Below are 26,479 nucleotides of genomic sequence, written 5' to 3'. Positions count from 1 at the left end.
ATAGCAGGCAAACCTGCTTCAAAGCACTTCTAGATATAACAGAGTAGAGATTTTTGACATCAATATTTCAGAGCACATGTTGTAACCATCAAATTCATCCTCTTCCTTAAGATGGATTATGGAGTGTAACTGTTTGGATGTTTTATTGGTGTTATGTGTATTAATAGGTAGAGGTAGTAACCAAGTTCAATCCGGTGCATCACCCCCTTTCCCTTTCAGCAATTTATTCCATGCATTCCTTTGCCTTTTCCTCTCAAGTCGTAGTGAAGGTGCACCCTGATTGTAAGGAAGTCGGCCTTTTTTGGAGATTTAGTCTCAGAGCGCAAGTCCCACACTTGGAGGTTGTTTCCATGTTACACAAGGTCACCCCGGGATAACATGTCAAGCAAGGGTGTAGACTTTCGAGCAGGGGTGCACGCCCGACAGGACTAATATTTTCAGTTACTCAAGTCTATTGGAAGCCAATCCAATCTTCATTCATTGAGAAATTGAGTGTTTCTCTCAGTGAAATCAGCCTTCGGAGGCATTCACCTATCACCATGGCGACTCTATACATGTACCGGTTTCAACAAACCAAGTGCTGGTATGTAAAGATCATGCTTGATATTTTGTGATTTCCAAAGCTTTCTATGAAATTTCAGCTTTTATGAAGTTCTAACCATGGACCCGTTTCATAGAAACAACTACTATCCCCACCCATATCATGACAATGTTGTTCCTTAGCCCTCACATTGTCATTTTCAATCTCAGCCTCAAGCTGATTATAGCCAATATGCTTAGAATTACTACTATCCTCCTACCCCTGCTCCACCAGTCCCAACATCCCCATATAAAAAGCTTGAAGATATGATGTTGGACTTCCAAGAGAAGATTGACTAGAAGTCTCATGAGCAAAATGAGTAGTTGTTGGCCTGGGATAAGCGGCTTGATGAGATTGAGAGGCAGCAAGAGATAGAGAGACAGCAGGAGATGGCATACCAGGCCTACCTCCAACAACAAGAAGAGGAGAGGGAGAAATAGAGACATCTCGAGGAGAAGCTTGCAACGCAAGTTTGCTGCAGCAAAAGAGGAGGAAATGAGGCTCAAACTAGCTCATTTTCAAACCAAGGAAGCAGAGGCAGCCCCTTCTCCAAAGTATGTCATCTCAAGCTTCAAGAAGCCCCCTCCATTACAAGAGCCTATTGTTGTAACTTCTCCACTCCCCATCCAAAAAAGATGGCACCATGAGCCTACCATACCTATTACCATTTCAGTCTTTGAGGGTGGACCGGTTACAGCCTGGTGAGGACAAAGAGGTAGCAGTTGAGAAAAAGGAAAAGGATTCAATCCTCTTATTTGAAGAGCTTCCCTTCTTTGTTGAGGAAGAAGAAGAAGACAACAAGGTTGTTCCTTCTCTTGAGGAACAAATCATGGCTTTTGAGCCTTTACCAGAAAATGAGGATCTGCTACAAGCTAAGGAAGAAGAAGACCATTTGTTGCAACAGATAGTCCTCCATGATATGGAGGATGAAAAAGAGAGCCACAAGGATAGCTCTATTCTTGAGGAGGAATATGCTAATATGCATGAGGTTGCCCGCAACCTATGCATTATTGCAGCAGAGCAAGAGGATTCTGACGAAGACAATTTTTGGGATGACCTAGAGATGTTTTGCTCATCCATGGACATCAAGCAATCTGCCCCTTCATCAGATAATTATGAGTTGCAGCAGCAACAAGTGGAGATTCACGCCATACCAATAGCTCCCAAGGAGGTGGTTCATGAGCAGCATGAAGAAGAGGTGGAGATTTTATCTTCACAAGCTAAAGCCAAGCCGCTTCCAAACGAACAGGATACCAAGGTTGCATAGCAAAACAATGTGGTCAAGGCTAATCGCTCAGATCAAGTACCATCAAGAGAAAGCCCCATCAAGCATCTAGCTCTGCAACAAATCAGCATGTTGCCCCCGGTCATGCTTACTCTTGAGCATGAGGGAGAGTTCTATAGGGAAGAGCAAGCATGTTTTGCTCAAGAAGACAATGCCCCAATGCTGAAAAGCTTCATCATCTTCAGCATTGGGAAGGAGTTATATGCAGCAGTATGCTTATCATACTTGCTGATCCATTTGACTACCCACATGCATGGAACAAAAAACCAACTCGTGAGGAAGAGCAACTATTTCAACAAGCCAATCAATGGCTTTGTTTGATTATTTTGTTTGTAAATACTTGTATATAGTAGAGTAGGAGTTTCCAACTTTCCAAGAAGTGCACACGCACAGCTCCCTGGAGCTTTTTTGTTTTTTTTGCTGGTTGCAGATTTTGTGAAGTTGCATGTGGGATAATGCGTCATTTCTCTTTGGTGACTCCATGCCCAATGGACTACTTAAGGCCATTGATCTATGCTTAATAGGCAAGCATCCCCTTTGAGTCACCACGAATGTTGGCCATTTTTGCCCCCATTCAGCCTAATGAAACCTCAATTTTAGTCTCCAATTGTTTTATGAAGAGTGAGCAAAGGCGGAATCAAATGAGTCAACCAAAAAGAAATGAAGCTCTAAACAAGTTCAAAATCTGGGACTTTTATGTGAAGCAGTCTGACATCGATGCTTTTTTGTATATAAGTGGTTGCACAGGGCATTCCAAAACAAAGAACACCATAATGGAAACATCTGCTGGAACAGCCAAGTCATCTGAAAATACTGAATAGGATTTTGGTGCAGAGGTTAATGTCAGGATGATAACAGAGAGTTGATGTTTTTTCATGGAGATTTGGTATTTGCAATTCATGCTGTTGTAAGAAGGAGAATTCCCTTATATTCTGCTACTTCCACTGAAGATTCTCAGACACCTAGAATTAAGAGCAATCATGTTGCACAACAGTCTCGAGGAAACATGCCTACAATCTTAGAAGTATTAAATGGAACTTCTTTTGAGAAGAATTCCAATGAAGATCCAGAAAATTATGTTTTCAAATCCTCCAGTGTCACCGAATCAACTCAACCGTAGCAGCTCTGCCATTGTTGACACTTTGGGTAATCTGAAGAATACATTGTGTTGTTTCTGTTATGCACCATGGTGATCATACACCTAGACAAAAGTTCAAGACCTTTTAGATGCAACGCAAATGTTAGTTCCAAGTGCAAGGTCTGAAGTAGGAATAAATCGATGATGCACAGACAGTAATTATATGCAGCATGTAAAAGATATCAGTCAAGAAAGAGACATTCACAATAAATCCAAATGGAGTCAATTGATCATCATTGGTGCCACGATGGAGATAATATTACATATCCCACTCACAGTACCGATTGTGGAAGAGTTTTTAAGTGTGCGGGTGCCACTGAAAGATACAGTCATTGGACCTTCGGTATCACCTGTCATGTTATAGGCAGAGTCAGAAATTCTGAATTATTCAGAAACAATCGATTATTATTGCAAAGCCTAGAATCATCCCAATAATGCAAGGAATTAATTCATTTGTTTTCAACAATGCTTACTGCTCTTTTATATTTGTTGCAGCCTTGCAAGCAGAAGAAGAAGCAACTGGAGAAAAGCGCATGATTCGAAAATTAGCAAACGAGAAATGCTTCAAATATATTCATGAGGGATTTAGAAGCCTATTGAATCCTGGAAATACCTGGAGCATCGATTCTGTATGAATTATTTGTCTCCAACAGCAGTCACTTCTGAAGGAAAATTTTCTTTCATTCCAGCACCTAAAGTGATCTTCTCATGTCATGGTCATGGGATCTTTGTGCACGAACAATGACTGTATTATGCTAAGTAAATATAAGCATGAAGTGGATCATCTACCTACGGCAGGGGTTGACAAGTGAAGCGTATTCAAACACTCTGAAAGTATTTAGATTATACGGGTTTGAAGATCTCTTATTTCTCCAAAGATCAAACAACTCGCTATCCTCATGCGTTAGAATTATCCCGTGCCATTGAAGATATTTTATAAATAAATCACTTAGGTATCAGCCTTTAGGTGAAATAGAATAGCTATATTTGATAATTAATTCCCTTCATGTAAAATTTACGATTTGCAAATGGATTAGCCGATCAGTTATTTGTTAAGAAGAGGTGCAATGGATAGGATGTATTCTTTCATCCTATATAAATATATAAGCCATAATCGGCAAAAATACAATTCATATACCTACAAATTTTTACATAACCAAGTTATACATATGCTCTATGATATATTTTATTCCTTCATTGGTAAAGAAATGATGTTGTGAACTAAGCTCGTGAATTTGGATTATTGAGTAAATATATTTATGCAATTCTGGAGTCAAACTCCATTAGATGGATCATTCATAAGGAGTGTCTCCAATGCAATTTTATTTCCGACATGATCAATAAGAAATATATATTTTATTTGCATGAAGTTTTAGAGTTAAGATATTATATAGTTTCATCATTTAAAATTATTATTTTAACTTTATAAATAATTTATATAATAGATAAGTGGACAAGATCAATTATAGTATTTTAAAATCGAACATCATAGATATTGAAAAAAATTTAATTGTTTCCTAATCTATATTTGGTTTGTCTCTGAACAAGAGTTAAAATACATTCCAAATTGTTTTAAAATTGCATCCATATATTTGATCTATCACATCTTGATTATTAAATTGTTTAAAATTAATGTTTTATAAAGTTGTACGTTTTAAACTTATAATAGACTCTATTGCCTTCGGCACTAGTCTTTATATTTTTCATAATTCGTAATCCATATGTTGGCACTCATTTCTTTCCATTGAGGAATTAAGATATTCATTTGTTGTGTTCACTCTTTATTTAAAACATTATCACATTTATTTATTAATTCATAATTTTCAAGTTTAAAGATTTTCTATAATTCTTGCCGTTAGAAAAACTTTTAATACATTCACGTTCTAATCAATCTGTTATAAGCATCTTGGATCTAAATGTTTTGTCTAGGATCAGGTACACCCGCCTTGGTTTTACAAAGCCAAAAGCACAAGGGATTTGGATTGCATTGATCAATCCCGTCAAGTTGGCCTTAACCGGTTGGATATCCCAACATCAAGTAGGCAAGGCTCATAGGATTCCAATTTGCGGTTTTAGGAACCAACAAAGCCTATCATTGATAACCAATCTAAGAGATCTGCGATGGGTTGTTTTCTTTACTGAGGGTTAACATGCTAAATCGCAAGGTTAACATTTCGTGTTAACCCGATTTCTTCTTTTGTTGAGTTGCTTTGAATCCGACGGCTCTCGCATTTTCGCATTACTATTCTTGCCTCTTTGCGAAGATGCGACAACCATTGGATTTGATCTCATCTTGAGGATCTCTTTGTTGCATCTCAGTCGCCTGTTTGAAATAAAGCTTATCTTGATCAGCGGTTGTGTTTTAATCTTTCGTTGGGGAGATTTTTGCAACATCTAGGCCGTCCATTTCAAATGGAAGATCTACATCGACGGTCCACCATTTTTTGGGGCAAATCAGATCTTCTTCCACATAGGTTAACTCTATATTTTACGCAGTGGGTTAACCCCATGTGTTATCCCATCCCACATTCTTTGACAGCAACACGAATTGATTTGTTGTGGCCATGACACATTACAAGGACCATATCTTTAATGCAGAACAACACCTTGAGCTTTGTTTGCACGACGTCATTGCACTCCATGCCTCTTTATTGCATGTTATGATCAGATCTTTGGGGATTTGATCTCTTACGGCTGGATGCATTGTTTTTGCCCTTCGTGTCACTTCCAACAGCAAGGTTGCACTTCATGATTAGATTTCATTCTAATATTCAGTTATTGCTCTTCTCTACAACTCAACTCCACCTTGGTTGGGGTTTGAACTTCAAGTTAAATTCGAGTTATGCCTGAACTCTTAAAAAGGCAATTGTAAATATCTTTTGTTGGTTCTTTTCTGGTTCTCTTGCAGCTGCTTATGCTCTGCAACTGTAATTTCTTGTTTTACCATGCATTAATGACATCTCTTGTTTTACCTCTTTCTACATTCAGCGATCTTGTGCAGATTTCTGCCTTGTGTTGGGTGATTCTTGTTTCTATTCTTATCTTACATGTTGTGTTACCTGGCTGGTAGTTGTTGTCTCATGAATAGTTTTCCATGCAACATTTGTTGAGTTATACCCTTCATGTATGCATTTGGGATGGCACAAGGTTAGGAAATGTGTGTGTTTGGATGTTTTATTGGCATTATGTGTATTAATAGGCAGAGGTAGTAACCAAATTCAATCCGGTGCATCGCCCCCTTTCCCTTTCAGCAATTTATTTCATGCATTCCTTCTCCCTTTTCCTCTCAAGTGGTAGTGTAGGTGCACCCTGATTGTAAGGAAGCCGGCCTTCTCGAGAGATTCAGCCTCAAAGTGCAAGTCCCACACTTGGAGGTTGTTTCCATCTTACACAAGGTCGCTTGGGGATAACACATCGGGCAAGGGTGCAGACTTTTGTGTCAACAATAATCTAAAACATTAATCTCAAATATCTCTATAAAGTTATGACCCAAAGCACTTTCGTGCACAATTATAGACTTCCGAAATATCATGCCTATTAATGGTAAAAGCTGTTTCAGTCAACTGCCACTGCCAAGGGGGAGTTCAACTCTTACCAAACCTATCACCCATGCTATGTTTTGTCTAGCTTCAATACCTCGAGTGCCTAGATCACTTAGTCCACAACTGTCACTTTAATGCACTATTATGGACTAATGAAATATCAATTCTATTAATGTTCAGAACTATTTCAGTCAACTGTCACTGCCAAGGGCAAGTTCAACTATTATGAAACCTATTACCCGTGCTGTGTTCCAGTCTAACTTCGATACCCCAAGTGCCTAGATCACTTAGTCCACAACTGTCGTTTCTCTGTACCAACAATCTGAACTATGCTACTCTCTTTCATTTAGCTTCTTGTTTAGATGACTTGTCTTAAACTTTAGAGTGAGTAGAACAAGGATAAGTTTGAGAATGTGATCTGACTAACCAAGCTGATTACATTGACTTAATGATCTCAAGACATGTGGAATCATAAGGGATTGTAGGGAATGCTGCTGCAGGAAATTTTGAGATCTGTTTTTGGTGGTAGGTTCATTGATTAATTCTAAAATTTGGAGAGGTTAGAGGCTAGAGCACATGGTGCGAGGAAACTACAATCCACTCACAAGTGCAGATTCAGGACAACAATATGGATTTGAAACAGACCAATTTAGTTGGGTCCATGGAGGACATGAAAGAAGATTAGAGAACCCTCAAATAGAGCATTAATTATGGACTTTTCAAACGATGATTTTGTAACAAAATTCTCTTAGGAAAAAATGTCGTAGAGTAAGAGTATTTGAATTTTGTTGGGTGAAAAGCAAACCATCAAAAATTTCAAATTTCACAAATAAATACAGGTTTATGATTCATTAATGAAAAGTTTGATAAAACTGGCTGATATATATATATATATATATTTTCATATATATTCAATAGGTAAATCAAGAAACCTGATATGTGCAGTCAGAAAGTTGAATATCTTAGATGTTGGTATACGTTGTTGGTCCATTAATGTCAAAACTCTGTGCCACATAAAAAGCTCACTCACTTAGACTACATTTTCACCTTCACCAATAAAATTGCAAGCAAGGTTGCATGGGGACAGAGATACTTGGGTACTGGTACTGATACAGGTACGTTAAATTTTTTTATATAATTTAATATCTATAAAACATCTGAAATTATGAGTCATGACAATGATTTTCCAAAACAAAAACAGTGAAAGTCTGCAAATGTAATGTACTGTTTTCAGTTTTAGATTTGCAATATGTTTGTAATAATAATCTATGATAAATATTTAAATGCATAACAGAGAAGGCAGACTTTAAACATGAACAAGAAGATTATTAATTATATGACAATGACATATTGGAAATGATAAACATCCAACTTGAACAGCAATAAAGTGTACTGTTAATCAGTATTTTATCAAAGTTTCAAACTGATTACGTTTAATTAAGCTCAATAAAAAAAAAGCTGAGACACAAACAAAAACCCAAAACTAAAATCAGAAATGCTCTCCACTGAATTACCTGGTACTTGGGCTACGTGTACCCGGTATGTGGGTACGTATCCCAGGGGTGTGGGTGCGCATACCCATGCAACCTAGGTTGCAAGTCTAACATTTCCTTTATCGGGATCAAATAAAAATTACCTACATTCTTCTTACCCTTTTCAAATATTGCACACTTTATGTTTGGCATGCCTTTACTGGATGTACTTTAATCTTAAAGATGACATGTTTGAAAGTTCTTCAAGATAAAGAACACTTATGTCAGGTAATAGACTACACTGAAATGAGCCCTGAATAACTCTCAGACTTGACCTCAAGATGTTGATAACACATCTTTCTTGAGTAATTTGAACATCCCAAATTTTAATCTTTTAATGTGAAAAATTCAATGATCTTGACTTCATGGAACCACACCTTGAAATCTTGTCATTCTCAACTCTAACCTGTTTCACTGTATGCTCATCTAGATACTTGCAAATGATTGTCATTTATACAACTCTCAATAACATAATTAATATTCACTTCCAAACAAGTTATGTACAACTTTCAGATTTGAGCTTTTGGCCGATGCTGCCGTGTCTGACCCTGGCTCTCTTTCTACAGGTTCTGCACAATGTGCTGTCATCCCTATGGGCATTGGGAATTGTGTATTGGACTCAATGGCTTGGCACGATGTGGCTGCTAAGGTGGAAGAAGGTTGGAAAACCCCCAAGGCGTTTTCGCCTTCTTTTGATATGAGCCATCATTCCCATAAGAAGGGGCACAAAGGGAAAATCTTAACGATGGATGGTTTTTGTTTGGGTTGAGATCGAGGATCCTTTCTTTATTTTGTGTTTGCATGTAGTTCCTCTCATACAATGTCTATTCCAGGTTGAGGGAGCTTTCCTTGAATATCTTTACTGACCTTATTGTACAGGGTTTTGGGGTCTCTTCCAAACCTTTTTGTGCTTTAATCAAAACTTCCAGATTTGAGCTCGAGATCTTGATAACAAATCTTTCTTTTGTAATTTCAACATCCAAAATTTTAGAAGTCATCTTTTAATGTGAAATATTCCATGATCTTGACTTCATGGAACCACACTTTGAAATCTTGTCATTCTCAACTCTAACCTGTTTCATGGTATGCTCATTGATATACTTGCAAATGATTGTCATTAATATAACTCCCGATAACGTAATATTCACAGTAATTAATAATCATTGATACCCAAATTAATAATCATAATGTCAGGAGATTTAACAGTAATTAATGAGAGTCCATTGTCTGCTCTTGCTTTATGGCATTAAACTATGGAGAAACATCTCTAAAGTAATTGTTTCCCCTACTTATGACACCAACACATGCATAATGGATGTGAATATACACACATGCAGACATGTACCTCTTATCCAGTAGATATGTAAACTTGAGCCACAAACCTTAAATTATTTGACTTGGAACAAACAATAGTCATCTATTGTACTGGGATGGGTGACCTCCCGGGAAGTCCCGGTGCTTCACCCCTGTGAGCATCACCTAGATCCAATGAGTGCTAAGTGTTCCATTTATTCTCATGAGAGATGGATTCATGTTGAATCACTACTCATGAAACATGGGTCATCGAGTTTGACTCAAAAATCACACAGTTAAATCCTGATATTCACATCACAATTTGACTAGCTGTGGAAATCATCTCCTACTTATCAATTGATGAGCTTAAGGGGCTTTCTAATGAATGGTTCATAAGGCACAACACTTGGTGAAGGTTTTGCAAATGGCGTTGCAAGCTTTGGGTTTAACTGTGGAGGAAACTCCGTAGTTAAGCGCGCTCAGGCTGGAGTAGTACTGGGATGGGTGACCTCCCGGGAAGTCCCGGTGCTTCACCCCTGTGAGCATCACCTAGACCCAATGAGTGCTAAGTGTTCCATTTATTCTCATGAGAGATGGATTCATGTTGAATCACTACTCATGAAACATGGGTCATCGAGTTTGACTCAAAAATCACACAGTTAAATCCTGATATTCACATCACAATTTGACTAGCTGTGGAAATCATCTCCTACTTATCAATAGTCATCTAGCAAAGAATGTAGAGGCTAGAAAAAAAATTGTATTTTACAAAGGTCAAAGTAATTTAATGGTTTATGCATTCATCATAAATTTAGAACAAAAAAAAGATTTGAAATAATTTCCTACAATGGTTTACATATCCCTCAAAAAGTAAATGAACTTTAAAGTAAGGTAAGACTTACTCTTTAAACATTTCTTTCAAGCCACCGTACTGTCTAAGGGAAATGCCACAGAGTCCCAGAATGTAAATCCACCATAAAGAGGACCACAAAATGAAGTGTATTACAGGTTTCCATGAGAAATTATATTGACAGAATCCAGCTTGAATGTTTTCAGACTTGCCCTTTCCAGGGATTAGCCTTGAGTTAGCTGCACCATCCACGGTAGATTCAACTGATTGTTTGATATCTCTGAATAACTTTCTTGGAGGAGTATCTGGACCATAGCCCAAAAGGTATATAACCTGATGCATATTACACATGTATATGAAGACTAGGTATGCAAACATCCAAAAATGTTACGCTTATGAAAGCCAATGTTTTTTTGATATTTTGCCTTGGAACTGAAAAATGATACAAATTAATGAGTCGGTGCACCAATCCACCAGAAGAAAATTGTTATTGTTTGTCTTTTATCTCACATGGAAACATTATTCTTGCACTTCTACCAACAAAAGAATAAAATTTTCATAGAAATTGATACCGGAATGAACAGCAATCCAGGATAAAGTGCCAAGTGAGTTGACATTGCCCATCCAAAAGCTGTCAATGGAGCATTACCTGAATAAATATGAGAACGTGTTATAAATTTAATAAAAGTAAGAACAACAATACTATGCCATCTTAATCACCTTACAGTTTACATCTGTTGATCAATAATTAATCATTGTGCACTTGCTTGAATACAATAAAAAAAATGTCTTAGGCAGGAGGATATATAACATTGACATTAATATGGCCTGATAATGGGCTGCCAAGGGTTCAGCCTTTACCAAATCCTACAGCAGGAGTGGCTGGGAGAAACCTGCAGAAGGGTGGACAAAAGTAAATTTTGATGGTGTTTCACAAAGCAAACTGGGTTCATCGGGTATGGGATGTATTGTAAGAGAAGATGGGGAGAGCATTCTGGCAGCAGAAACCAAAAATTTGGCAGACGGAACAAACTATGAAGCAGAAGCACAAACTGCCATTTTGGCTGTCCACTTAGCAACAAAACTCAATGTAAATAAATTGCACTTGGAGGGCAACTAACAAATATGTTGGTCCCAACTGATACAGAGATGGGGGGTGAATCAATACGACTTATTCTACTGGTTATAACAGCAACCTTGTTCACATCCTTGATAGTAGTTTTTTTATAAATAAAACAATCGTGAATGTAATGCAGTAAACCCATAAAAGATCACACAGAAAAGCATACATGAGTGACATAAATATTTTTACGTGGAAACCCCAAGTATGAGGGTGAAAACCACGCGGGAGTAATATACCCACTAAACTTTCCTTGCAAGTAAAAAGGTGCCCTGTTAAAGACTTAAATTTTTTGCTTCTACAAACTCATCCTGTTAGGAATGAACATAATCTGTTAGGACTACAACAGTCAGTTAAGGCTACCTCATTAGAGGATTTTGATCCCTTTCGGAGAGATACCTTGTTAGAGGATTTCAAAGCCTTATTACAAGCAAGCCTTGTTAGAGGCTTACAATAGTTGCAATGGCAATAAAGCAAACTAAAGATTAGATCCAAGAATGTGGCACACCTTGCCTTGTAGATCTGTTGTGATAACGCACAAAGATAATCTGATCTCCTTCCTCTATTCTGGCTTTTTGCAGCAAACGATCTTTGTTCACTATTTAAGCACTAGTTTGTTGTTGTCTCACTATTATTTTTGTTCTCATCTGTCTCCCATAGATCTTTTGATCGTAATAACATCTTCAAAATGAAGTTTGAGAGTCCTTAAATCCGCTCCTCTAATCTGGGTGTAGAAACCCTAAAATTATCCCGCTCAAATCATCTATACAAAATTTGAAATACATAAATGAGCAAAGTCTTAAAATACCTGTGACTACCTATACATACGTGCCTTTTCAAGTAGGCATGTCTATCCATCTACAAGTGTAGAACTAGACATGTGTCCTTGCCTTCATCTGCCACTTCTATCACTTCTCTTTGTGTGCATGTCTCATCGCTATCAAACTCTCTAGTAGTCTTGTGACATCAGTGGTGAGTCACTTGTGACCATCTAACTTCTACGCCTGTCGTAGGCTTGTTTGCATCTATTCGCTTGTCATGATCGGTATGCTAGTCTACCGATGTTTGAACTGCTTTGCAAAACTTTAGTCTCTTGTTAACTGATTGGCAACCAATGACAACACTACGATGCTTACTTAATGTTTGAGTCCTTGTAATGCTACAACTTAGTCATCACAACTATGTGGATCAATCATGCCTATTGTCACTAGTTAAATCCAACAAAATAATCATAAATGCTATGATTAAAGGTAATTTGATGGTTCAAAATGATGTCTATTATATATATATTCAAACTTTTAAAATTTCCCATGTGTATAGAGAAGGAAATGTGTTTGTCTTTGTCCAAGCTAGCAGTCACAAGACCGCTATAGATGTGGTCATATATGTAGGTGGGCATGTTAGGGTAGCCAGTATGCGAGTTTTTACATGCAAGCAAGGGTGATGCAGGAAAAAGGATGAAAGTCCCATCAAACATTTTAAAGGCAGAAGAAAGTGAGTCACTTCATGCGCATTTATGATGGAATGAATGTCAAAAAGATTTTGTGGACTTTGTATTTACAATAAATGATTCATATGCCCATAGCAACCTTTCAAAAGAACTTTGGGTGGCATTTTTTGCATTTGAAGTAGAGGTGAAGAAAGTTATTTGACAAGTGTCAAGATGGAAGCCAACTTCTACATGAAGGCCTTCAAACAACAAATGACTATTTGGGGCAAGGTTTTTATAGAGAGGTTGAAGATTATCTTCACTACAGCCGGTCCTTTCTTCCTGATTAAGGTTCACATCCTACTGAGGATAAAGTACATGATAGCTGAATATAGGTTTCACACAAACATGGACATTGCATCCATGTTCTGTAGATGGGGGTAGGAAGTCAGCAATGGAGGTCGAACCAGAAGGGTGGTGAAGAGACGTTTTAAAACTGGAATAGTGAGGAGGTTTAGAGGCTCTCCTGAATCTAACACACACGAGTTGTGGTTCATCGTGGATTTGGCTGACTAGGACCATAATGTTTGAAAAATATGGATTTGACAGTTGAAATTCATCAACCATTCAATGTCGCATTTCATTGATAACAACATTTCATAAATCTTAACCAAAACAAAACCAAGCTCAAGAGGTATACTAGTTTTCTCGAATATTTTCTACAAACTAGCAATTAGAACAATCTACAAGGCTTTTTTTAAGTTGAGATGAAATTGATTGACAACAATGAAGGTTTGGAAAGTTTTAAGGCAGAGAAGGGCTAAATCATGTTTAGTGGAAATCCTCTGGCCAAAGGATTCCCACTACACAAATCCTCTCTCCAGAGGATTCCTACTACCTTAATCCTCTCGAACCAACATTCCCCCCTTTTTTCTTTGTCTCGAGAATGATTCCAAGCACGTGTTTGGGTAAAGGAAGGTGAGTTCACGCGGAATTGATGAGAAACAATGAAGTTCTGGAAGGATGGAAGGAAATTAAGCACTAAGTAGATTTGGTGGAAATCCTTTGGCCAAGAAATTCCAAACATGGAAACCCTTTGAGCTCAAGATTTCCACCAATGGAATCCTCCATCATTGATAATTCCACTCCATTTTATAATTCTAAACAAGAGTTGAAGATGAGGGATGTCACTTAGGGAGAGATTTAATAATAACGAGAGAAATGTTCGAAATAATTTTGGAAAAAGGGAAAATCATACTTGTTGGAAATCCTCTGACCAGAGGATTCCCCCGTGGAAATCCTCTCTCTAGAGGACTCCCACCAGAATAAGCCTCCTGACTTGGAATTTCCCCTTTCCCTTTAGTCTTATTTTCCTTGTGTAAAATGAAAGACAAATCGAATGGGCAAAATGGAGAGTTGTGAGAGAAAAGAATTTTAACGATAAGTGACTAGAATTGGGATGAATGTTTTATCATGCTTGGGGGAAATCCTCCGACCACAGGATTCTGGCCGTGGAAATCCCCTTGCCTTAGGATTTCCACCTAAGAACTTTTTCTTCCAAGCCTCTAGAAAAACCCAAGAAATTGATCATTTCAAGAAGATAGAAAGGCTTAGTCTTGAATAAAAGAAATCCATTTTGTTCATTATTAATATGAATTTATTTTCGGATTTATTTCGTGAACTTAATGAAGATTTATTTTTTCTTCTACAAGACAAAAGATTGAGATGGTGTCAAGGTTGAGCTTGAAATTTTAAGAGGAGAACCAAGTAGAAGCTACAAAATGGTTCAAGCTTGAGGACTCAAGTGAGAAGAAGATTCACATTCAAGCTATCAACCCAAAAATTCAAATTGAAATGAAGAGCAATTTCATAAAAGCACAAAGGATCTAGCTACATGAGGACATATTCAAGGAGGATCAAGAAAGATAAGGTTCACAAAGTTGCAAGTGATTCAAGTCAATTCCATGAGTAAATTCAAGGATGGATAAAATCTCAAAAAGTTGAGAGATACTTTCTAACAATTGAGCAAGAAATATTTGCAATTTTAACAAACACCTTCTACCAGCCAAGACTCCAAGACCTGATAAGGATGATGAGGTGGTAATTGTTTGTCTCCTTCGATTGGAAAATTTCAATTTCAAGCATAGTCAATCACAACATGCCTAGTGTTGGTTCCCAAAACCACAGATTGGAATCCTACGAGGCTTGCCCCTTGATGCTAGGATATCCAACTAGTAATGGCCAACTTGATGGGACTAATCGATGCGATCCAAATCCCTTGCGCTTCTGGCTCTGCAAGGCCAAGGCTGGTGCACCTAATCTTGGACAAAACACTTAGATCCAAGACACTTATAACAGATTGATTAGAATGCGAATGTATTGAAAGTTTCCTAAATGGAAAGGATTATAGAAAACTTCAAATTTGTTAGTTGTGAATTGAGAATAATAAATGAATATATGAATGTTTTCAAAATGAGAATAAGTATAGATTAATGCAACAAATGAATACATTAACTCTTCAAAGGAAAGATATGAAATAATTGCCAGCGTATGGATTATGAATTATGGAAAATATAAAGACCAGTGCCGAAGGGCGATAGAGTCAGTATTATAAGTTTAAAACATACAATTTTATAAAATTCTATGCACATTAATTATAAACAATTTAGTAAATATATGAACACAATTTTAAAATAGTCTGGAATGTAATTTTAACTCTTGTGGTTCAAAGACAAACTAGACATAGATTCAGAAACAATAAAATATTTCTCACTATCTATGATGTTCAATTCTAAAATGCTATAATTGATCCTGTCCACTTATCTATCATATAAATTATTTACTACCACTTTGGTTGTCAGGTTCCTTCGGCCCTACTATTTTAACGGGCCTATGCAGGGGTGCACATTAGCCAGGGCAAGGATCGGATTAGGGTTAAAATAATAATTATAAAGGACAAAACTATATAATAATTTAACTCTAAAGCTTCATGCAGATAAAATAAAATAAATACACTTACAAATTGTGCCAGAAATAAAAATTGCACATAGAGACACTCCTTACGGATGATCCATCTACTGCAAATTTATCCGGACCGCATAAAATTTACCCAACAATTCAAATCCACAAGCTTTGTTCAATCCCTCATTCCTTTACCAATGAAAGAATATAATATATCAAAGTGCATAAGATATGTAAAATTTTAAATATGAATATGAATTGTATGTAAAAATCCCCTATTCATAATTTTGCATAGGATGTGGGGTGCCTCTTCAAAACATCACGCCCTTTCATAGCTAAAAACTAATCATTAACTCCTTTCAAACATTTTGAATATTTATTCAAAATATAAACTTATTATAAGAACCAGTTGTGAATTGGATTATATAAGTCGAACAAGGGCATCTTGTCAATGTTAATAAAACATCCTCCCAAATTTGCCTTTTCCTCATAGACATGCTTTCGAGGGTGCTCATGCCTGCACATATTGTCTGAATCACTCATCTTCTCATGATTGAATTATATATGCAAAATCTATTCATCTTGTATACCAAATATTCGGTGATGCCAACACACAATTAACTTCATTGTGGCAATACAAAGATGTTGTTGCTTTCAATTGTCATACAACATAACACGTAGATGCTTGTGTATGTCCTTAATACCGCCACCAGCACGTTTATTCATGCCTGCAAAAAAAAAAGAATTATTGTTAGATATAGGTTATCAAATAATGATTAGTGGTTTTGTGAAATATGGAAGCCCTAATTTAATCTGGAATCGATTCAATATCTTGTTTTGTGCACGCCAATAAGGTTCAAAATTCCATGTTTGGGCACAATTGTTTGTGTATGCTCCTATCCTCAAATGTGTGTATTGGTTCTCCTCCCAAAGCAGTACAGGCTCTATCTTTTGGACATCAATGCTTCAAGAAAGGAAAGAATCGAGCTGGTCCTTTTCTAGGCTGCTTGGTGATGTTGTTTGTCCTCATACCAATCAAAAGGAATATTGCCAACAATAATTTTGGAAAGGACCTTATCTTCTCTTCAGCTGGATTTATGAACTCTGTAACATTTCCAACAGATATTTGTGATTTTATGTCGTGATTTTCCAATGAATATGACAATGAATTGAATATCCTCATGCGTATATGAGTTTGTATCTTATGCCCAAGCTTGAGATATTCTTCATAATCGATGGATATGTTTAGTCATCATCTTATTATTATTCCTTTATTTCAATCAATGACTTATTTATTGAAAAGGCAATTTCATTATATCAGTGATCTTGAAACACTTCATAAAAACTCTAATCTCAAATACCTGCCATTTCTTTGTCAACATATTAGTATATTTGATATTTCTTGTATTTCTTTGCATATATATATATATATATAATTTTTTTTTTTTTTTTTTTTTTTTTTTTTTTTTTTTTTTTTTTTTTTTTTTTTTATATATATATATACACACATTTCCTCCTGCATCCGCATCCAAAAAAAAATCCCCACATCCTGTATCCACTTCCAGAATCCGCTTCGAAATCCACATCCAAATCGGTAACTTAGTAAATATCTCTAAGACATGTATCATATCTTGAAAGAGGAGAAAGCTCCATTCTAGGACGACATGTTCCCCAACTATTCTTGTTAGCATCTGTTGTTGTTGTAGCATATATATTTAGACCTTCAAAACACTTCCAATCTGATAGAATATTATCAATTTTCTAACATTATTTCACAAATATAGGCCTAGAATCTTGGGCTCCATCACCTAGCGTCCTATTTTCTCATTGGTTGGAAAAATCTTTGTAATTTTCTTATTGGCCCATGAATTGGTGTCTTTATGTAATTGGTTGTAGAATTGGCAACCCTAATAAGGCTTTGCGGGAATAAGTCTTGACCCTTGATCTTGAATCAATGTTGTGTAATAACCCCAACAGGTTATAACTGCTTCAAACACCAAAAATCTTTCTACTTCAGTTGTTTGACATTTCGTCAAACACTTTGCAAGCAAGCTCTGATACCACTGTAATAACCCTCCTCAAATCTGCTCTCAAAAAATGCTGATGAAAGCTCAAGGAATTTCATCAAACAATTCACATGCAAGGGACGTATGACTGATATAGTATTTCAGCTAGCTTCAAATGACTTTTTCTTCAATTTGCATCAATGAGAATCTTGTGCTAGAAGACTACAATGGACTACACAATGACCTAACATGAATGTGCTACTAATTTTGACAATATTCAGTGCATATATATGATCTAAGCATGAGAAATGAACACCTACAGCCAACTGGCATTTTTACAAACAGTTGGTATGCAAACTAACTAGCTGATAAATAATGATATTAAATTGCTTAAATGACACCAGCGACTATTATCTTCTTAATTGCAATGAAAAAATACAATGCTCATGAAATATGGCCAAGACTTTGGCATTTACATGGATTACAAAATGATAATGCTGGTATAATGCACACTTACAGCTGAAAACTTATAACACCCTAAAAAGCAATACTAACAAAAGAACCTGGTTGTAGATGGCTGTAATAATTTCCTTCAATGCTGCCCCTTCTGCTTTGCTTTTTTTTTCGAACTGCTTTTTCGGCCTACTTTTTCAGTTCTGCTTTTTCGGACTGCTTTTTCGTACCCGCTTTTTCAGCCTGCTTTTTCGGTTCCGCTTTTTTCGGACTGCTTTTTCGGACCTGTTTTTTCAGCCTGCTTTTTCGGTTTCGCTTTTTTCGGACTGCTTTTTCGTACCCGCTTTTTCAGCCTGCTTTTTCGGTTCTGCTTTTTCAAACTACTACTATGTTGAATCTCAAGACCATATCTTTCAATGGCGTCAAGATTTCCAACTTGAAGGGATTTCGTCCTCCAAACTATTGAGACATAATCTCCAGAAAATTTTCCAATTTCTTTGATATCTCCAAGCATGCCTAAAAGAAGCTCTTCCATTTCTTTTATAGTGTTCTCACAAGGGCTCAATCCTTCGTTTTCTCAATGTGGGATAAAACATCACTCCCTTTTATGTAACTTATGTCTCCAATGTGTTATAAAATAAAGGGGACTCTTTTAATTTAAATATTTCCCACAAACTATAGTCTATGCATTAATAAAGTTAAATATTTAAATTTAACTTTATAAAATAGCTTTATCAATGCATAACAAATCTTATCAATGATAAACAAGTCTTCTTGCCGATTTTAAACAATCACCATCGACATACCGCTGCCACTGGATGTCCACCCATGCCCAAGATGACTTACTATAAATAGTAAGTATGCCCAAAGTTGCCTCAAAACCCCTCAAAAAGACCTACAACTGAAACTATCTAGGCCAAATGGCCTCTAAGCCCCTTTAATGTCTTGGTTAGTCTACGGGACCGTGGTGAAATAGGCTAACGACAACATCATGCTATGAATGCTAAAAATGGGACATTACATGTTGGCCCTTCGTTGTAATAGAACTACTATAAAAGGCCAAGGCCTTCTCATTTGTAATTCACTAGCTTATAGATTGGAGGTAGTAGAGAACTAGGAGATTAGAGTAGGCTAGCTAAGGGAGAGACTTGATGAAGTTGTTGTTATAATGCTTGTCAAAGCAATTGATAATTCATTGTTGGTTCTTCATGGTGGATTTTACTTAATATTGCTTTGTAGTATTGCATGGTTTCCTCAATCTTTCACTTGGAGTATATTTTTTTTCATGTTGAAGTAGTTTAGTTGAATGGAAGTTGTTGTGGATGTTTATTTGCTTGATTCAAACAAATCCGGGCCAATAGCCTCTTCCTGGTGGTAGAAGTGCCTTGTGTGGTAAGTCGTTGGTTAAATGCATTTAAGTTCAATTGATGTTGAATCTTTAGTTTACATCTATTTAATGGGATTGGAGAGGACATATTGATTGGAAAATCATTTGAGTTCCTAAAAATTGTGCACTAGGTGGATGGAGTTGTTGGAATACATCTAGAAGAGTCCAAGTCATGCATGATTCCTTGCATTCATAATTAGGAGTAAAAGTTAAGCCAGTTTACATTTGGGTTGAAGTGGAAAGGTTTGAAGATCAAAACTATATTTTCATTGCACATTGTAGAGCAAAATCTTTAAGGTGCAAGAGTTGATCTACATTGAAAGAATGGTGTAAGTTCCTCTATGATAACCAACAAATCACATTATTTCATTGAGTGAAGTCCATGATTAAGACGGAGCCTTGAAGTTATTTCACGATCTTACTTTGCAAGCTTGGCATGAGAAACAATCTTATATCAAGAGAGGATTGAGTGTTTGTTGTTTCTCCTTAAAACATAAGTATTTGATTTTGCATGTTGTAGTGGAACAAAATTCACATCAATGGGTATGTTATCACGACATGGAGTAACCTTCCAGGGGGCTCCACCCGAGGATGGGTTTCTACACTAAGCACTACATGGATATCCAGGACAGGGTTATTGTGTGCACTTGGTACCTCACTCACTGCTGGAATCATGCCCTTTGCATCTTCCTGGGATCTTTTAGAGTGGGCTCCTATCTTTTAAGTATATAGATTGATCATCATATTAACAAGGAGTTTATTGCCTTTGTCCCCTTGAGGTAGCGGAACGGAGACCCACTTTATTTTTCGTTTCCCCATCTATTATGAGATCAGGGAGAGGTTCTATTGTTTGTTCAGAGAGTGCAAGTCCCTTTCCTCATTCTTTAGGTACACTGATTAGTGGTGTCTTGCCCTCTTCCTCCAGAATGATATACAGCTTCATGACCACACTTTATAGCTTCAGTTCCTGTCGAGACAAACTTCAAACCAGCTCATTAGCTCCTTCTTCACTCCAGGGTCTCTTGCCTAGGGAACAAAGTGTTAAGTAACATGGATCGAATTCTACAAATATAATTCTCATTGCCATTGTAATTGATAATTTTCAAATGCAGATTTGGATCTCATATAAATATGAGGAGACATGTCTCTATAGCTAATCATCATTGGTTAGTATATTTTAATATAACTAACCATATGTATAACATATATATAAAATAATGTGTAATATATATATTATATATATAATAATATGTAATATATATAAAAAATATTTATCTAATGATGATTTACCATTTAATGAAACTTATGAATATCAATCTGACTGAACTACAATTTAACACTCCCTCTTAGTTAGGAAGGATTGATATAGAACATACTATGTTCTTGAGTATAAGGAGATATCATCTCACTATGATATCCCTAGAATGGCATATCAATATGAATTCATCAACACGCATATGTAAATTAACATATTTAACATATGGAATTTTCTTCAACTCACTATGAGGTTAAATTTATCAACCCCCCTTTTTATAAAAGGAATTGAAGCAACTATAATACAAGAATAACCCGACCTTAAGTGTGGTTTATGATAGTTTTAAATTATGGTGTCCGGCAAGATCCGGACCGAAGAACCATAATTGATTTTCATGGTGTCCGGCAAAATCTGGCCCAAAGAACAAGGATAACCCTAACTTCAAACAATTCTGTTCGAAGACAGATCAACTATAATAAAGTCGTCACTTTAAATAGGATCAAAACACAAGAAAGGTTGTCACCTTTCACAAGAAAAGTCGTCACTTTTCACAACACAAGCTTGCAAGCACAATTTTATATTCATGAATATATTAGTTAACAAATGCATTTACAAAAATGTCATACCAAGTTTACCTCTGAAGTACACAATTTTCAACTTCGCAAGATGCTTGGTAAAAATATTAGCATTTTGCTCATTTTTACTGATATAACTTAATTTGATAACATCTCTGCCAACCATATCTCTTATATAGTGATAAGGAGTCTCGATATGCTTCACATGCTCCCATGGAGGCAACTACATACTCAGCTTCAGTAGAACTCAAGGCAACAACTAGTGGCTTTCTACTAAACCAAGATATCATAGCTTGACCCAAGACTGAAGCAACAATAAACAGGAGTGCATTACTTAGAACTTCTTCTCATAGAGAGGATATCATCCATAAAGGATTGCATCTCAGAATTTCTCCCTTTGAATATCAATCCTAGGAGGTCAGGTCCTTTAGTTACTTCCACAAGAATTTCTTCCTCCAAGGATGCTTGTCAAACTCCCTCTGAATCTGATATCAATTTTCTAATTTTTTGGTGATAAGTCATTACTTCGTCATGATGTACATCGAGGTAGGCCCATGAGGTAGTTACCCACATTTATTTCTAGACTCCCTCTAATTATTAATCTTCTGAGTTTATTAATCTTCTAAGCTCCAATGTTGCCTTAGATGAAGTGACAAACTCCCTCTTTATTATAGAAGGATACTTTATCAACATCAATATTTTCTTGATGATTCTCACTTTTCTTCACTTGATCATTAAAAGACTAATTAATTCTAGATATCACTTCTTTTGGGGCTCCTTCATAAGATTGAGTATGTACCATTCTTGTTTTCCTACAAGATCATCTTTAGATACAAATGAAAAATCAAAGGAAAATAGATCAACTAAGAGAGATACTTAAATAGATAAACATATACTTAAGGATAATAAATACTTATCCTTGATACCAATTTCTTTAATAAAGAAAAATGCCTTCAATGGGGAATGCAACATTGGTTAAGGCAATTATTCACCTCCCCTCAAAGTAGAATTCCCACATGCTCTTGTTTCTAGTATTGCTCTCTGGCTTGTTCAAATAGATATGCTCTAACCGATTCTCCTCCTAATATCGTTTCTTCTCTAATATGCTAGTCAAGAATGAGTTTTACCAAAATTTGAAATTTATGTTCATGATCATCAAAGATATTTTATTTAAGTGCCTGACTTTATCCATCTTGACCATCAAGGTCTCTGGAGCTACTATTATGAGGTTTAGCATGCACAATGTGCAATGTACCAGCTTTCTTTTCTGAAGTTTGACTCGATCATATCCTCTATATACTTCCTCTCTTTTAAAGTTGTTTGAAATGTCAGTCTCCCTCTTGATATAGAAAGATAATCATAATCTTAATCATCAAGGGTATTCGCTTCAAGAGCCTCACTTTTATTTAGCATGATCGTCAGATGACTAATTAAGGTCCATATACATTAAATCTTAGTCTATTTGATAGTTGATTTAGGCAAGATCTTCTAGTTTCTCCCTCATGGCATTTGCGTCATATGAGATAAATGTACACAATGGGCACCAATTCTCATTCTCCAACAATTTAGCAATGCAGTGACCATAAAATCTATTCGTACAAGGGACCATTCGTTCTTTTCCATGGTTTGATTCAATCTCTTCCTCACAAGTTGAGCAATGGTGATCATCCTCTGTCTCATAACAATGTCTGCCATTAACATTCAACATGAGCTCGTTGATCTCAGCGATGGAAATTGGGGGTAGTGATGAATTGCTTCCCAACAAATGGAGGAGGAAATGGTAGTAAGAGACACATGTAGCAGTATATTTGAGCTGACGTTATTGCAGCATTTTTCAACACTTTGCCAACACTTTTCATTGGAGTGTGAAGAGAGGAGATGAGAGCATTTATTCTTACTTTACAAAGGCTCATATTTTCGTGATCATCACCATGAGAAGGGGTCTTTCTTTCTTCACACTGCTTGTCTTCTTTTAGATTGTAGTGGCAGATTTGACATGATGTTACAAGAGCACTTTTAAACCCTTTCCCTACACTTTGAATGGGTGTGTAAGATAAGTCATGAGAGTCTTTATTCTGCTCTTGCTTCGGCTTCTCCTGATTCTTCTAGCGAGTTTTTTGTTATCACCATGATTGTGACTGTGCCCATTCCTCTCTTTGCATTGCTCATTTTCGTTTACTTCATTAGCACTCCGCATTTTCTCCTATTGGAGCGCTTCAAAAATGATCCTTCAAATAGATATTGCTACACTGTCTGGCAAGCTCTATTGATTTGAGGTCGTTAGTTTGAATTACATATTTAATTGCTATGTTCATCTTTCTCTCCTATGGTCCACAGTTTCTCAACCTCTTTTATTTTGGCAAAGTTGATCGACAGTAGTATTGTATATGTCGCAAATTTTACATCACTCTTCACTGCCATTAATCTATAGTACTAACCACTGATCCACATACTTCAAGTACTACACCTTATATAAATGTTATCTTCGCTGACCACAATTTACCATGATCTATTTTGTTGTGCATTTGACTTGTCACCATAACATTTACGTTGTAGACTTCATCTCTCATTATGAGTGGAATGGATTTGACCTCGTGATTTCCTTGGGTGACCATTCATGACCTGCTACTTCCGAGAGGTTCAACCAAATTGCCAAATGAGTCCCAAAGGGGCTGGTATATATCTGCGTAGAAAAGGTCCCCTGGCAGAATGAATACATCATACTCCCATCTTTTAAATGTAGGCTAATGTCGATTTTGTCCATTCTGTTTGTCCCGGATCGTAATTGCAAAGGTGATAGGAAACTGTAGAGGTGGAGTCTTGAAATTGAATTCAGCCCCTGTTCCGCCACAATGGTAGTAATAAATTGTGTTTGCCCGGAGTGGACCAATCACCACATAGTGAATGCTTCCCGATGTGTAGAATATATAGGAATAAGATGTGTTATTTCACGTTGCAAAGGAAGCGTATTTTCCTGAAGATGTTCCATATTCCACCAAAGAGGGCACATCAAAATCCTTTGTGATCCATGAGACTCCCATATAATCACTTCCTACCAGAGAAATATGCACCTAATGTGGATCTTGATCTGTGTCAGCTTTGACAAAACGGAAGCCAAATGACCCGGCTGCAATTATAAATAGAAGATAAAATAGTTATGTGCGAATTGTTCCATCGGTATGTTTATCTTTGTTTTTCCTTTGATGATTGTGTAGTAAGTTGATGCCTACCGCGCAATACTATATCTTCACTCGCCCCGATTTTTAATGTTTTGTTGTCTTTTGTATGTAGATGGCCTCCACAATGCGAGGACTGGCCACTTTGTACCCGCTCGGGCAAGGGAAAAATCTCGTATTGTTCATGTAGTCCAGATAAGATTTGTGCTTTCTACCCTCTGGGAGATACTGATCATGGACTTGAATAGCAGGATCACTTTCACTATCATTCCAATGTTTGAACAGCAAAGGGTGCACAACTCCATGTTATGCACCTGCAAAAAATGCGAGAATTTTATGCTCCAATGGTAACTGTTGTAACAATATGTTATCAAATTCATCTCAGGAAGCGATGCGTCCTTCACGGGATTAAACGCCTCTGAACTGTTTGCATTGCACAGTATGCAGATTGAGTTGTATAGATATGGATTCACTAATGAACTAATCGGGCCCTTTTCAGTGATTGGTTGATCATTTCTACCTTACAATCGATTTTCCTCCATGATTGATGACTGCCTATTGATTCTGACAATGTGTGAATGGTTGTATCATAACTTTGGTTAGACTTAGTTCATCCCCTTTCTCTTTTATTCTATTCATTTGCAGTCTAGCTCTGATACCATGTTAAGTAACATGGATCAAATTCTACAAATGTAATTTTCATTGCCATTGTAATTGATAATTTTTAGATGCAGATTTAGATCTCATATAAATATGAGGAGGAGACATGTCTCATGAAGAGACATGTCTCTATAGCTAATCATCATTGGTTAGTATATTTTAATATAACTAACCATATGTGTATAACATATATATAATTATTAATTTATATAATATAATGTGTAATATATATTTTATATATATAATAATATGCAATATATATAAAGAATATTTATCTAATGATGATTTACCATTTAATGAAACTTATGAATATCAATCTGACTGAACTACAATTTAACACAAAGAGATTGCTTGGCTTTTCTTCAAGACACACTAGATCTATGAGGTTGGTACACTCAACAACATCACCCTTTCTCTAGCGTTTCTCTAAGACGACTCGAGGCTCACCCTCGCCCCAGACTGTATCCTTCCATTTTGGACTACTTCTCACTTGTAAGGAGTATCTAGCCTCTTCTTGTTTTGTTCTTTTGCTTTCATGTTTGTTCTGCCTACAGACACCGTTTGGTGCTCCCACTACTGGTTGTGGCCTGGTTGTATGTTTTTCAGTCTCTTAGACCCTTGTGGTCTCTTGTTGGACATTAATAAATTTATCTTCTTTTACTTGTACTTGGATGAATCCATATATTAGTATTCTTCAATGATGAATAATAAGTTGTGAAATCTAGCTTGTTAAGGGGCAAAGTTGGGTAAATCTAGTTTGTTAAGGGGCAGAATTAAGTAAATCTAGCTTGACAAGGTGAGGAAGTAGTGAGATGGATAAAACAAGATAATGGTTTGATAAAATCTTTTGACGGGATCTCGAAAGCAAACCTAAGACCCTTAGGGATTGGATGTGTTACTAGGGATTGTAATGGCAACATTTTGAGGATAGCAACAAAAAGAAATGAGGATGCTACAAATAATGTGGTAGAAGCTTTGGTTGAAATACAAGCAAACAATCTTGGGAAGAAAATGAGCATTAAAAATCTGCATTAGAAAGGTGACTTCCTCCTTAATGTGGAGACGACTATAGCGGCTACAACACAGGAATGGCATCTGTAGAAATGTATCCATGACATACAAAAGAGATTAGCTATTATTAAAGGTTTTAATATTTCACATATTAAACATCAGGGTAATGAGGTGTTGATATGTTTTCAAAGTGAGCATTGATGTTTGTCGTTGGGGAGGTACAGTC

The 26,479-nt window shown here is 36.5% G+C and overlaps 1 protein-coding gene across 3 annotated transcripts in view; it reads right to left on the bottom strand.

Annotated features, from left to right (window-relative positions):
- LOC149578362 (GPI transamidase subunit PIG-U) overlaps positions 1-26,479 on the bottom strand; it is a 118,136-nt gene that overhangs the window by 29,098 nt on the left and 62,559 nt on the right. For all 3 annotated transcript variants that reach the window (XR_016364361.1, XM_089828489.1, XM_089828497.1), the window contains exons 7-8: positions 10,793-10,869; positions 10,273-10,553 (exon numbers count right to left, since the gene is read on the bottom strand). Coding sequence is in view for 2 of the 3 variants with exons in the window: in XM_089828489.1 (XP_089684615.1) it covers positions 10,273-10,553; positions 10,793-10,869 (358 nt within the window). In the remaining variant the exon portion in view is untranslated. The remainder of the gene's footprint in view (positions 1-10,272; positions 10,554-10,792; positions 10,870-26,479) is intronic.

This window comes from Cupressus sempervirens, chromosome 1, assembly GCF_028749045.1.
Source record: "Cupressus sempervirens isolate cs-2001-9-10 chromosome 1, ASM2874904v1, whole genome shotgun sequence".
Lineage (NCBI taxonomy): Eukaryota > Viridiplantae > Streptophyta > Pinopsida > Cupressales > Cupressaceae > Cupressus > Cupressus sempervirens.
Note: the sequence above shows the minus strand (reverse complement) of the source record. Positions and strands in the feature narration are given on the sequence as shown.